Here is a 14,640-nt window from a genome sequence, read left to right on the forward strand (position 1 = left end):
AGGTGTGAAATATCGGTTACAAAGAATAAAGTAGATTATTATACAATTAATTACCCCTTATATCGGTATAATAAAACAATGAAGTACCCCTTATGAGGTCAACATGGTGAGATAAGGACCCGAGACCTGGCCCACGAGGTGACCTGACCTGACCTAGGCCGCGTAAGTTAAGACAATTTTTGTAGGCTTAATTACTAAAATAATCAATTGTGTATAAGACGTACGAACTGTTATTATCAGTGTTTCATCGGGATCGGGATTCGCTAGTGAAGTTGTTTACTTTTCGCCTGCAAGTCTTGTAAGTTTTTGCACCTCCGATTTATTAAAACATTTTGTGATTGTCAGTAACATGCATTTTTATAAATTCACAAATACCATTTCCGAGTACAATGACAATCTGGTGCTGACTTTTACTGTACAAAAGAGTCAAGTCTGCATTCGTTGAATTTGACATTGTAACGAAAGTTTCAAAGAAAACGATAAATCTTATGACGCATCTAAAGGACAATCGTATTCCGTATCATAAAAAGACTGTACATATTTTTATAACGGCATTTTTTTGTAATGAACAGTCATTACTGTATCCATTAATTTTAAAATTTGAATGGGATTTAGATTAACAGGTCATTTTTAGCGGTCATTATTTATAAGGACCGGGTCATTATACCCCACTTGCAATGATTCCTAGGTCATTATTGCTGTAAACGGTACTTTTTGGAGTCACTATTTAGTTTGAAAGCTTTCTAACAAGCCAATCAAATTTGAGTATTCTTAATAGAGGTATAATAATATTAATCTACAAACCAGAAATAAATGTATACCATTTTTATTGAAACAAAGATTTTTGAAGCATACAGGTTGAAATTAGTGTCATTGTTGACCTGATGTGCAGTGATGTGTAACACTCACTGATACCTAAATATCACGCGTTGATTTTCTGCTAATCATGCCCAGAGGCGATTGAAATCTCAGGCGTTGACATATTTTTATACGACTTGTATGACTTTTTAGTAGTCGACCAAGCAACAAATACAGTTCTTATTTCTCAAACACACAAAAAGCAAATAATAAATAAGACAAGATTCCCGATATTTTCATTTTTTTATTATATTTTTGTAATAAAAGTTTTCTTTTAATAATTGTCTTTAACTCAAAATTTATTTCATAAAATAATCAACCAATAATTGTTCTCATTTTTTGTGACGGTAGAATGAAAGAATAATTTTATTTCATAGTCATTTCATTGATTTTTAGGTTTTATTTTGGAGGCGGTTAATGAAGCATGAGATGTTCTTTTTAAGCGTTATATTATCTTTTTCAATAAAAAAAAAAAAAATCCACTGCAGTAAGTTGTTCTGAATATCTAACTATAATGACAAATTCCGATTTTTAGAAAAGTTCTAATGCAAACTTTATGTACAGTAAAATTGTTAATGAATTGAATAGATTAATTTCTTTCAATCATCTGTATTTACGTGGAATTTAAGGAATAATAATAATTTCCTGAATTCCCTTTTTTAACCGCCGAAACAATTTTAATTCTGTAGCTCATCTGAGCTAAAAGCTTAAGTGAGCTTTTCTGATCACCTGGTGTTCGGCGTCTGTCCGTTTGTCTGTAAACTTTTTACATTTGCAACTTTTTTCTCGAAACCACAGGGCCAATGTAACCAAGACTGGTACAAAGTATCCCTACGTAAAGGGTATTCTAAATTGTTAAAATGAAGGACCATGTCCCCTTTCAAGGGAGATAATTAAGAAAAGGCATAAATAGCTTTACGTCATTAAAAATCCTCTTCTCAAGAAGCACTGGACAATAAAAGCTGAAACTTATGTGGAGGGTTCTAAATTGTTCAAATCCTGGCTCATCCCGGGGGCGTGGGTCCAAAATAGGGAATCAAAGTTTAAAATTTAAATATGTAGGGGAAAAAACTATAAGAATCTTTAACTCTCAAAGCACCGAACCAGAAAACCTGAAATTTAGGTGGAAGTTTCCTGGGGTAGTAAAAATCCTATATTGTTCAATGCATGGCCCCTAGGGTAGGGTGGGGCTGTAACATGGAATCATATCATATTAATATTCAAGCATGTTCTGGTAATGTAGATCCATTTTTGTTCAAATCATGGCTCCTGTGTATACATTTGGGCAAAGGGTGATCAAAAATAAGGAGGAAAACATGTATGTTTGGGAAAAGTCTGACGCATAACATTTTGGCAAAAGTGACTCAGATGTGAGTTGTGGCCCATGGGCCTCTTGTTTGTATTAGTTCTAGACTGCTATGGTGTAAATTTACAGCACCTGCAGACCTACCGTGTTCTTTGTGCCTCCAAAATCGGCGATTTAAATATATACATAAATATCCCATTTTTCTTCCTAATAAAAATTTTGTAAGAAATCTTTGTTTATTTTTATTTTTATTTTAAACCTCACTCTGCCGAAAGTAAACAAAAATACAGCAGAGAAGCTGCAAATTTGGAACACATAGCGCGCAGCTATCATGTTACGCAAAACTGCTTTGACTGCTAGGTCTGCTTCCTATAGCAGTCCCACAGCAGCCCTATAGCGGTCCCCGAGCAGTCCCTGGGAATGCTTTCTGGGACTGCTTGGGTATCAGTGTGGGTCTGGTTGGTACTGTATCTCCATTTCCTAAGTTGTAATTTTTGTGAGCAACTGTGTGTTCATGTCAACAATGTTAGTAAAACGTAAGCGCTTTCATTACTGCTTCAGACGTTTTTCATTCCAACATCACATGTTTGAATTGTTTTGGAATGTAAAACGTCTGAAGAAATAATGAAAGTGCTTACATTTTACTTAAATTTTATTGTATATATATATATATATATATATATATATATATATATATATATATATATATATATATATATATATATATATATATATATATATATATATATATATATTCAGAGAGAGAGAGAGAGAGTTCTGGTTACTGATTGTAAAACAAAATGTGCATACATGTATCGTTTCCGATCTTTAGTTTATAGTTTTATATCCTTATGGAAATTTCTAGAATGTCAGATGGCATCAAACCCAAACATTAGAGAAAAAGGAGGCTATTAACACTACATGAATATAAAATGTTTTTGATGTGAAAGAGCACAGAGATAATTGAAAAGCAATTGAAAAAAAAAAAAACTTTTAGTTATCAATATAATTATTTATCGACAAACTATTAACAAATTGTACATATTCACCCAGAGGATCGTGCCAACGAAACTAAAGTACAAAATGTATGTAGTAATAAACTGTTAATTAATGAACATGATCCATATGGTATTGTTCAAATATAAAAAGTTAAAATTGGTTCATTCTAATTTTTTTTTACAATTCAATAAAGCATTTGAAAATCTCCGCCTTCTTCAATTTTTCTAAATACGATATTTTGAACATGTATTAAATACAAGGCCTATACATCAGCTATGAAAAGCTAATTAATCCAACCCCATCCCATCAGGTGCTGACAAATTCAATAAAATGTGTACATTTATTTCTTTAATCCTTGGTGGAAATGGAAACAGAGCGTCCGACCTTGAAGTACAATAAATATAACAGAATACATCAGGGATCAAAATAAAGTTGCTAACATGTAAGAGAGTTAGTGAAACTGAGACTTTCACGTTAAATAAAAAAGAAAACACAACACATAATGCTTGGGAAGGGATTATAAATTTCTACTCCTAAATTAACTGCAAGATTTTGAACAAAGTATTTCTTCCTTTTATAAGCCTGAATTTAATTCTCAGTAAAAGCTATAATATTTTTTACTGGATTTATTGCGTCATCAGTGGCAAAAATAGAATGAGAAGTTAAGTAGAACACGGTGATTTCAAATGAATAACTCAATACTGAATGGAACTCACTAAAATATTTTTCTGACCGTTACCTGTTCAATTAAAACTTTTCCGAAACTATGGTGGCATATTTCTGCCCCCTACATGCAAGATAAATTATGTTTACATACAATAAAGTATGTCAACATGCATGATAATTATCTCAACATGAAAAATAATTATGTTGACATGCAAGTTACAAATCTTTTTTTGAGAATTTAACTTTCATGTTGGTAAAAGTACTTATTAACGCCAGTATACGACATCATACAAGCAAGCTGCAACAGAATTTTGTTGACATGCAACTTATTTATGTTAACATGCAAGATATTTATGTCAAAATGCGACTTATTTACTTTAACATGCAACATAATTATGTAGACATGGGACTTATTTATGTCAACATGCAAGATGATTATGTTAACATGCAACTTATTTATGTTAACATGTTATTTATTTATGTCTACATGCAACTTATTCATGTCAACATGCGAGTTATATATTTTTACATGCAAGGTATTTATGTCAACATACAAGATGATAAGATGCATGTTAACAAACACATTCCTCATGTTGACATGATTAACTTGCATGATAACATGAATCTCTTGCATGTTGACATAAATAAGTTGCCTGTCTACGAAAGCCATAATTATCTAGCATGTTGACATAAATAAGTAACATGTCAAAATAACATGTTGTAGCTTGCTTGTATGATGTTATATAATAGCCTTAGTATAAGTAATTAAGTTTACCAATATAATTAGATTCTCTATAAAATTTAATTGGTTACTTGCATGTCAACATAATTATTTTGCATGTTGATATAATTAAGTCGGATGTCTACATAACTATGCTGTGTGTTAACATAATTTATCTTGCATGTAAGGGGCAGAAATATGTCACCTTACGAAACTGAATGTTTTACTGTATTTCAGTATTTTTACCAAGAGATGAAGCGGTTACTTAACTCATAGCTGTCGCCTTATCAGTGTGTTAACTTAAATTCAAGAACACGGATGTAAAATCTATCTATGAATAACATTTGACACAATGTGAAGACGGAGAGTGCAATAAGACCAAAAAAAAAAAAAAAAAAAAAAACGCTTTTCGCCAATTCAGTTTTATTTCGCTAAATGTAAAATGTGAGAGTAAAAATGATGCATGTCTCATTCCTTTTTGCAGGACACAATGGATTTTCCAGACTTTGTAGTGAAGGTAAGAGAATCTCATATTTCTTTTATACGCATGAATGGATTAGCCATGTCAATTTTATGAAGGATTGCATAATAACTTATTTCCTAATTGTTACATTGCATCATTAATTATTTACGGCTAATATGACACGTCAGCAGGAAATTTTTACTCCTCAATGGCACCTGATGCTACCTTTGATGTTTTTAGAGATCTGTGTTTCCTCCCGATCTGTATTGTTTCAATGAATTTTTGAGGTTAAATTGCTGTTCGTTATCACCATATTTGTTTACAACTGCCAGTTGCTTTATTATTCTAAACTTGTTATTTAAAAATAAAAACGTGTTTTATTAAGAATTTGTAAAGTTTCTTGTAACATTACTTACGACGTGTTTTTTAAATCAATTCCGGTCCGAAAATATACTTTATTTTCAAACTTTTAAAGGGTTATTTGTCTACGCATTTTCAAGTTATGAAAACAGAAATGTAAGATTTTCAGGGGCGGTTATTTTTTTCCCTGTGGTTATGCATAATGTATTTCGTTTTTACCTGATGTGCTGCTCGCTATGGTCCGAAGAAGGCCTTTTACAAAGATAATATTTGTACGTCAACAGTAATGACGTGTCCAGCAGAACTATAGTTGTAGAGTGAAAAAGAACATAAACACATGCTCGATGCTCGATATCTAGGAACTGGAGAGAAGTTTTTTTTTTAATAACTAAAAAGTTTGGAAGCAGTTGTCGATATATATTTATAAGAAATATAAGGTGTTGAGTTAACATGAAATATGGTGGAATAGAAGCTTGGACCCTTTTGTTGTTAAGAATATTACTTATATTAACTGCATCAATTCCTTTGTTGGTATTTTGAAGTTTAAGGAGCAAATGGGTTGTATGAACGGTATTTTCTTCTGCAAAACGTGGCGGTTTAAAGAGCCTATGATTTGCAATATCCATTAGCAAAGATAAGAGCCTGTATCCTTTGTGAAACAATCTTGAAATTGTCGTGTGGTGCTTACTTAATGCCGTGGCTATCTATAGTAAACATTTTAATGTTTGTTAATCTATTTACAACATTTTTTTCACTAGAGAAATGAATTATCTTTTAATTGTATTCATTTTATACAAATATCTTTAAAGTAACCCCCTGCAGACATAATACTCACTGCTTTTGCACGCTCTTCTTGGGTCAAACGCCGCATACGGTGTACGCAGTACAGTTAAGGCTACACATGAAGATAATATAGCAATGAGGACATAATGAGGTTTGACGTCATGACTGTTGCTCCATCCTGATAGAACTATATAAGGAAATAGAGCTCAAAAAAGTAATTTAACGATGATTGCGAGAATTTGTAATGAATGTCTGTATATTCATGTTTAGATAAATAAAAATAAGTGATTTTCTTTTTAAAAAAACAAAACGTCTTCGAAATAATTCTCCTTTTTTTGGTGTCGTTTGGCTGCATTCGGCTTCAGCCAAGCGCTTGCACTCGGTGACACGGAATGTTGTTTACATCTAAAAACGTGGCGACAGCAGCTGAGCTGAGGTATACAGTGGATAAATGCAACAAGCAGGCAAACTTTAAAGAGAATATGGATAAAATAAGAGCCCTAAGCGTTGTTTATCTCTTTGATAAGAAGATGATGACGTTATTTCGGGAAATCATGGAAAACTGGGACGATCTGCACCACCTCCCTAAGTCCCTTTTTGTTCATTTATGTAGGTGTGTATGCGCATATGTATCAACATGTACACATACTATTGTTTACATCAATGTAAAAAAAAACTCGTGTATATGTACAATAAGATGTATTATTACAGTCCGTCACAAACTGTAATGTAGTGCCTTGTGTGTATGACAGTATTCTTGTCATTCAGCTTATTTTTGAAACAATATGTGTAGCATTGGAAATCTGCAATGATACAAAAGTTATGTAATGTCTTAACGATTTAATTCATTTATATTACTATATTACTGTGGATTACTATAATAATTCATTTCTTACATGTACAGCTTCAATCATTGATTCATTTATACAATGATGTTGTCTTTCGGCATATAGATATGTTACATAATATGAAATGCACATGACATAATATCAAGTAATAATTTAGATGCAGTCACACTTGTAGTGTATATGTGAAGTCAAACTGCTGCACAGCGCACAATGTTTATCATTGTAAATACAAGAGTACAAGAGCCTATTAATTTTAATTTATACCTCTGGCAATCAAAAATACCAATAAAAAATAAATGAAATTTAAGATATCAGGTTTTTACCAGTGCTTCATATTTAAAATTTATTTTTTACAACTTTTATCCATCTGTATTACTAGGCTGTAAATTTGTAGAATTTCTGTATCAATGGAGATAAAATATTTGAATTTTCATTCGTCTGACTGCACGTAATCATGTATATACATATATTTATAAACTATTTATATGTACATTTTTTTTATCATTGCAGCTGTCAGGTGTTGTAGGCTGAAAGAATAAATCAAAATAGATGTTTCAGTTTCTCCACTGGGTATGAACATTACTAATTATAAAAAGCATTTCACATTAATTTTATTTTTTTTTTCAATTTTAGATAGGTGAAAGAATTAAATTTTACCTCTAGCATATTGATTTATTTTATTTTTACTTAAATTATAGATATAAATCTGCTCTTGCCAATGTTATAAATTTCAGTTTCTCAGAAAATTTATGTATAAAAGTTTGTTTCCATTTATTTTATGAATTCAGAAAATATAGTATATCATGGTTTGTTTTGCACAATGCAATGTCATTTCTTTCTACAATAGTTATCATAATGTATTTCACTCATTACATATATATTGTGTTGTAACTACTCCCAAACAATTTAAACAATTCATTCATTCAGGCAGTGTATTCACCAGTCAAGTAAAAAGGTATGCTCCTCATGGCCGTGGGAACCTGGGGGGGGGGTCTCCCAATAATTTTGCCGACATATAGAATACTATAAAAAGCATAGCTACAATATGCTTGTGCACCCTCAATAATAAAACGCTGATGATCCCTTTATTTATTTTTTTTTTGTTTGTGAAGGAATTTTTGGAAGTTGATAGTGCCCCCCAAACTAGAAATGTATGGTGCCCCCCCCCCCCCAGCCCCCTGTTATAATTTCTACAGGTCTGCTCCATATTAGCTACATGTATAAACATATAATACATATTCCAGGCAAGATTCTTGAAATATTTTGATAATAAAAACAGAAGAAATAAAATATATACATGTAATATGCTTTCTAGGTCTCTCAACACCAATGAACTTTCCATAATGGTATTTCATTTTGTTTTCAGAATTTATTTCATCTAAGGAAACATGAACGGAAATATTTTGCACCTGCTCAGAAGTTCTTCACAACCTGCCTTTGAATTTGAAGAGCTGTATTTATTAAATATATTTTCTAGAAAAAAAAGGCTGTTAAAATGTGCATTTATTTTGTTGTTTGTGTTGTTTGGTTTACCAAAAATATCTATATTTCAGCAGGTATATTGTGTTCACTTATTTTTTTAACAGAGAATTTGTTTCTTGATTGCAAAGTTTTTCATATGATTATCTTGTGTGTGCATGGATTGATAGATACTCAAAAAAGGAGACTACCCCCCCCCCCCCTTGTGCTTAAGTATCCAAAGAAGTAAAACCTGATGTAAACACGGTATAATAATTTATTTTTAACATGCAAGTACTGTACATGGTATCAAAGGAGCCAGAAGCAAACTGGTGGTGGTTTAGGGGGTTGAATCTATAGAAAGGAAAACAGGTTATTAATTACAGGTGTAAACACTCAAATCCCTTCCTCTTGGTTCAACAAAACTTTTAACCTAATCTAGAATCCCTGGACAGTAGAAGGTTTGGTAGCTACTACGAGAATCACAGAGAATGTGAAAAAAAAATAATTCTATTTTCTCTCTCTCTCTCTCTCTCTCTCTCTCTCTCTCTCTCTCTCTCTCTATCTATATATATATATATATATATTACTGCGATCAATCATATAACGGCTTATTGAGAAAATTCAGAGGTCCGTGCACATTGGTGCACGGCAGAAATACGGAAGGTGTCAAAGACGTCTTGTGTAGCGTATAAAAGAACGAAGACATACAAAACAAAGTAAAGTCAAGGATTTTTTAGGGATACCGTTTTGATTTAGTGAAAAAAGCCAAGTACAGTCCTTAGGTATTATTTGTTTAAACTTTGCGAGGTACACAAACTCTATGAAGTACTAGAGAGTTATCTCCCATGCTGGGTCAATGATGCGTGTGAAAACTATATTTCGAATGAATGTGTCAAGATTTCAATTTTTAATCAAAAAGTGCAAGGGCAAGCTTTTTATTTTAAATTCTTTTTTTTTTTTTTTACTGTATTGTTTTTGAAAAGTGATGCTCATTTCTTTGTATTTCATTAGGTAATTTATAATTTCCGATGAAATTATGAAAATACCCTATTTTTTTTATTACTGGTGTTTGTTTTCAATGAATAACTTATCAGAAATCTAACTAAATGAGCATCAGTTTTGAGATAGGATAGATATCAAGGGACACACTGAAACATTGTGCAGTTTATTTTTGTTTGCCTTGCCCTTGCACTTTTTGGTTAAATTTGACATTGCATATTTTGACCCAAAATCGAATCCCACGTGACTGTATAGGGTCACATGATGACAAAAAATACCGATATGAAAAGCGATGAACATACTCTTCAAAATGCCATTAAGATATTTCAAATAGAGGTTCCTGCTAAAAAATGAGACGGTTGAACTTTAAGTGTCTCGTTTTTGGTGCCTTTTGATAGAAAATGTTGTCTTAACTGTACTGCGTCATTCGTTTTATGAGTTTGGAATTGGTAAAAACATACTGAACACAAATATAAAGAAAAAATGGAAATCTATTCCTCCACAATAGCATGTGTACTATTTTCATTATTTCTATTAAATGGTTATGCTTCAATTAACTTGTGGTTATTTATCAGTTAAGTCATTTAAATGCCTCATTTTTTACTTAAGTAACATAATTATATATATCAAATACAACATAAACAAGTTTTGAAAAGTAATATATTAATTTTCTTTGGTGGTGTGTTAGCAATTTTGTCTAGTATATAGGGGTACTGAACAACAGTATATTTGAGAAGTAGTGTATTTCTAATCAAGTACGTGGATTCGCCAGAGCTTTTGACCTCATTATGAACTCAGAGTCTGGTTTTAGGGAGTTCCATTCTTGCCAAACAGCTCTAACCAAACTAAACTGATAACTGGTTGCATGCAATGGACCAAGGGAATTTCATTGGCATAGCTTTTCTAGATTTCAGTAAGGCATTTGATTTAGTCAGTCATGATATCCTAATACAGAAATTAAGACATTATAACTTTGATTCACTTACAATTAAGTGGTTTCAGTCTTATTTAAACGAAAGAACCAAAGGTGTAAAAAATTGCGCATTTTACCTATCACAGCAGGGGTGCCGCAGGGATCAAGAAACATATCTAAATTCCGATTTATATAAAATTGAAAACTGGTGTTTACAGAATCAAATGATTCTGAACACTGACAAATCAAAATGTATGCCTATGCATGTGTACACAACCAAAGAGATCAAGATTAAATAACCCAATACTTGATGCAACAGTTTCTGGCAAAAAACTGGAAAACGTTGAAGTTGAAAAACTCTTAGGTATTCAGATAGATCAAACTCTTCAATATAATTATCATGTTGATTCAGTTTGTAAATCCTTAGGATGCAAGTTATTTACGCTCCGAAGAAATTAAGAAATTTCTTCCATTAAGTACCAGAAAACTCTTCTATAATGCACACATTTGGCCTTCAATAATCTAATGTCTGGGGTAATGCGTCCAATTCTAACATTGAAAGAATTTATAAACGTCAGAAACGGGCTGCTAGAATTATTCTTGATGCAGCACCTGACCAACCATCTAATTATAAGTCTTTGTTTGAAAAATTGGGATGGTTAAATGTATTCGAGTTAGTTACATTTCATTAGTGTATTTTATTGTATAAAACTTTTTATGGCATGAGCCCTGACCATCTCTTTTTATTTTTCATAGCTCCGATTCCTATTCATTGCGTTCGGAAATAAATTATAATCTTCGATTACCAAAGCATCGAACAATTCTATTTACAAACTCTTTTCAATATGAAGGCGTACATTTATGGAATAGCCTACCATTACATATTAAATTATCACCATTTTTACCTGTCTTTAGAAAGAATTTGGAAAAAAATTATAATTAGCCAACGTATGTAATTTTTATTTATTATAAATTATTATAAATGACATTGATGTTATTATTGTTTACCACGTCTTCTAAGTTATGTATATTGACTTTTTTATTGTCCTATAATTTCATTCATTTGTACAAATAATGAGCTTAGCTTTTTCACGTACAGTATATATGCCTGATTGTACCATTTAACGTATATTTTTTGAGTTGTAGAAGGCCCCGGGGAAGAATAGTACTTTGTACTAATCGGGTTACCTTCTCTAAATAAAGCATTATTATTATTATTATTAAGTCAGATAAGGATACTTAAAAACTCCAAGGAACTTTGAGTGAATTTGAAGTAACAAAATTTTCAACAAAATCAATAACATAAAAATTTATGACTTTTCAACACTTTATACAACTATTCCCAATGATAAGTCCAGGCTTTTTGATATCATAGACAGCAGTTTTTACAATTAAAATGGAACTCGTAAATATACTTACCTTGTCACTGGTCGATTGCTAATGGGGATGCTCATTCCTCATGGCGCCTAATTCCATCTCTGATGTTTATGGAGGTCCGTGTTTAATCTGCTCCCGATTTATATATATATATATATATATATATATATATATATATATATATATATATATATATATATATATATATATATATATATATATATATATATATATATATATATATATATATATACCCATAAGATAAACCTATACTTTATCCACGGCTATGTGCTTTATCAATAGCACTTCTGGTTTTCACATAATCCTTGGCCTCGCTTCAGGATGTAAATTTATCGAAACTTCGTATTGTGAAAGTTCTGCGTTATCAAGTGAATGCAAATAAGCAAAAAAAAAAAAATGTTTAAACCAAGAAAAAAATCTCATTTAAGTTCAGTGAAATGTCAAAATTTATCAATGTACTCTCTACAACAATGGATGACCCCCTCCCCCAAGAGGAAAGGTTAGACCTGGCAGTTAGATCTAAGTTGTATTTTGAATATTCCTTTGACCATGCAGGAAAGTCTAGCTACTTTCAATAATGATCTCTTACATCATACTAGCCTAACTCTAAAAACTATATAACTCACCATGGGTGTAAAAGTAGCCTAGCACTGCCGTGCACAGAATGATTTCAGAGGACGAATCATGATGATTCCTTCTTGGTCTTAATGTACGAGACTGTAGAACTTCCAGTCAAAAATTTGTATGAAATATATCTCCCACAGATTGTCAAACATGTTTTTAAAAGATTGCAAGACTTCATATTCTGAAAAGTCATGATCTACAAATAACTTTCTTTCGGCATGTCATCGTCAACAGAACGACGTCATCAATTTACTCGTCATCGATTTGGTTGAAATCATTCATAGTTTCACAAGGATAATCACAAAGTTTGTTAAAAACGAAAATTGTACTGGATAAATAGAACATCTATAATTGTGTATTTTGATATTTGCTTTATCCAACTAGTTGAAATGGTGTATATTTGTTCGGCAAGCCTCGCGGATATACACCTTTCAACTCGTTGGATTAAGGAAATATCAAAGCACACAATATTGATATTCTCTCTCTCTCTCTCTCTCTCTCTCTCTCTCTCTCTATATATATATATATATATATATATATATATATATATATATTTATATATATAATTTTTCAATATCTTAACAAGTATTGAAAATTTGTAATACATCAAAGAGGAAAACCTGTTCAAAACGACAAGTAGCGGCTTGTGAGATCGTCAAAAAACTTCAAATAACGTTATTTCAGGTCTAGCAAAAAGTAGTCACAATTGCTTATTTTTGCAGATATTGGTACAATATTGATTCATAGATTTCATGATTTCACATAAGTTTCAGCATTTCTGATCAAGTGGTTCTTGGAAGGATGATTTTTTAATGATTAAACCCTATTTTTGCCTTTCTTAATTTTCTCCCCACGGAAGACCTTTCAATCTAACATTTAGAATTTCCTTCAAATAGGAGTGCTTTTATCCAACTTTGCTTGTAATTGGTCGTTTGTTTCTTGAGAAGTTAAGAAAGTTTAAAGTTAACAGATGGACGGCAAAACAGATGGACAGACGGACAGACAGGCGGACGGACGCCGGAGAAGGGTGTTCAAAATGCTAACTTGAGCTTTCAGCTCAGGTGAGCTAAAATATACTAAAGACATATCAACATTATTTATGGTCTAGTGTTATTAATGAATGGTTTACCTTCATAAACCAATCTAACAGACGGTGATACTAAACATCAGTTAAAAGTCCTACTCGTTGCGTTGAAACAAGCTATGCTCTAGTTATTATTAATATTTTTGCAGAAGATTTTGGGAGTTGCCTCAATCAATCCACTTAAAATCTCAAATCTAATCACATCGAGTTGTCTTTCCTTGGTTAAAATCTCGAGGTGGCATGCTAGATTCGTTTTCCGGCAAAATGCGTCAGGCTGCCTTAACCTGGGGCTCTGAAAATAAAAGCAAAAATAGGTGAAGTGTTACAATACACGAAATAATTCTGATGAACTTCTTGATAAACTACATTTGCTAATCTATTTTGTAAGAGAACCTTTTCAACAAGTATGAGGCTCAGTTTAGTATATTATCACAGTTTGTTTTTATTCACGTCTGCAAATTGCAAAACATCTTTGAAATCTGTTTTAAATATATTTCTTATAAGTACACTAGAAAAAAAAGGATAATATCACTATAATGTCAATAATTAATGATCTTGGTAAGAAAATTATTAAGTTGTGATTTTTTTTAGCCATATGTCGGGAAAAAAAAAATAGAGAATCCTGAATATTGTTCATTCGAGAGCCATTTTAGAATGTGTTTATGCCATCTGCATGCAATATGACAGTCTGTTATTAAATGCAAAGTAACTTTTGATCCATTTTTAGTAGAGACCTAATACCTGAACATATTTATAAGGAGTCTCCATTCCTAATACACAATAAAGGTCAATGTCATATTCAGAGGTCAAATATTGTGACGTCATCTACTGATTTTTTTTATTTTTATTTATTTTTTAATTTTATTATTTTTTTTTTGCATTGAATATTTTTTTTTAAATTGCCAAAATATCTGAAACTACCGTTTCAATGTTCCTCATTTTGACACATTTTAACCTGAGTTCTACACACTTCCTTTAGGTTTGATTTAATGGTGACTTATAGGTTCTTAGTGATGGCTTAATGGTTGTCTGTAAGTAATAAATACACCACCATTAAGTTACCATTAAGCCTTCTCGAAGTCCTTTATGGGTGCTTAAAGATAGCTTAATGGTGGCTTAATGGTGGCTTATAAGTGCTTAATGGTAGCTTCTATACA

The 14,640-nt window shown here is 31.7% G+C and overlaps 2 protein-coding genes across 2 annotated transcripts in view; one reads left to right on the forward strand and one right to left on the reverse strand.

The window, feature by feature from the left end:
• Window positions 1-14,640, reverse strand: part of LOC133204320 (multiple epidermal growth factor-like domains protein 10) — a 609,956-nt gene that overhangs the window by 372,737 nt on the left and 222,579 nt on the right. The gene's annotated exons all lie outside the window — the stretch shown is intronic.
• LOC133204088 (uncharacterized) overlaps window positions 1-14,640 on the forward strand; it is an 88,265-nt gene that overhangs the window by 33,678 nt on the left and 39,947 nt on the right. Inside the window, exon 6 of the mRNA XM_061339850.1 lies at window positions 5,035-5,067. Within this exon, the coding sequence (XP_061195834.1) occupies window positions 5,035-5,067 (33 nt within the window). The remainder of the gene's footprint in view (window positions 1-5,034; window positions 5,068-14,640) is intronic.

Source organism: Saccostrea echinata, unplaced genomic scaffold (genome assembly GCF_033153115.1).
Source record: "Saccostrea echinata isolate AGI-Se365-2 ecotype Australia unplaced genomic scaffold, CSIRO_AGI_Sech_v1 ptg000052l, whole genome shotgun sequence".
Classification (NCBI taxonomy): domain Eukaryota; kingdom Metazoa; phylum Mollusca; class Bivalvia; order Ostreida; family Ostreidae; genus Saccostrea; species Saccostrea echinata.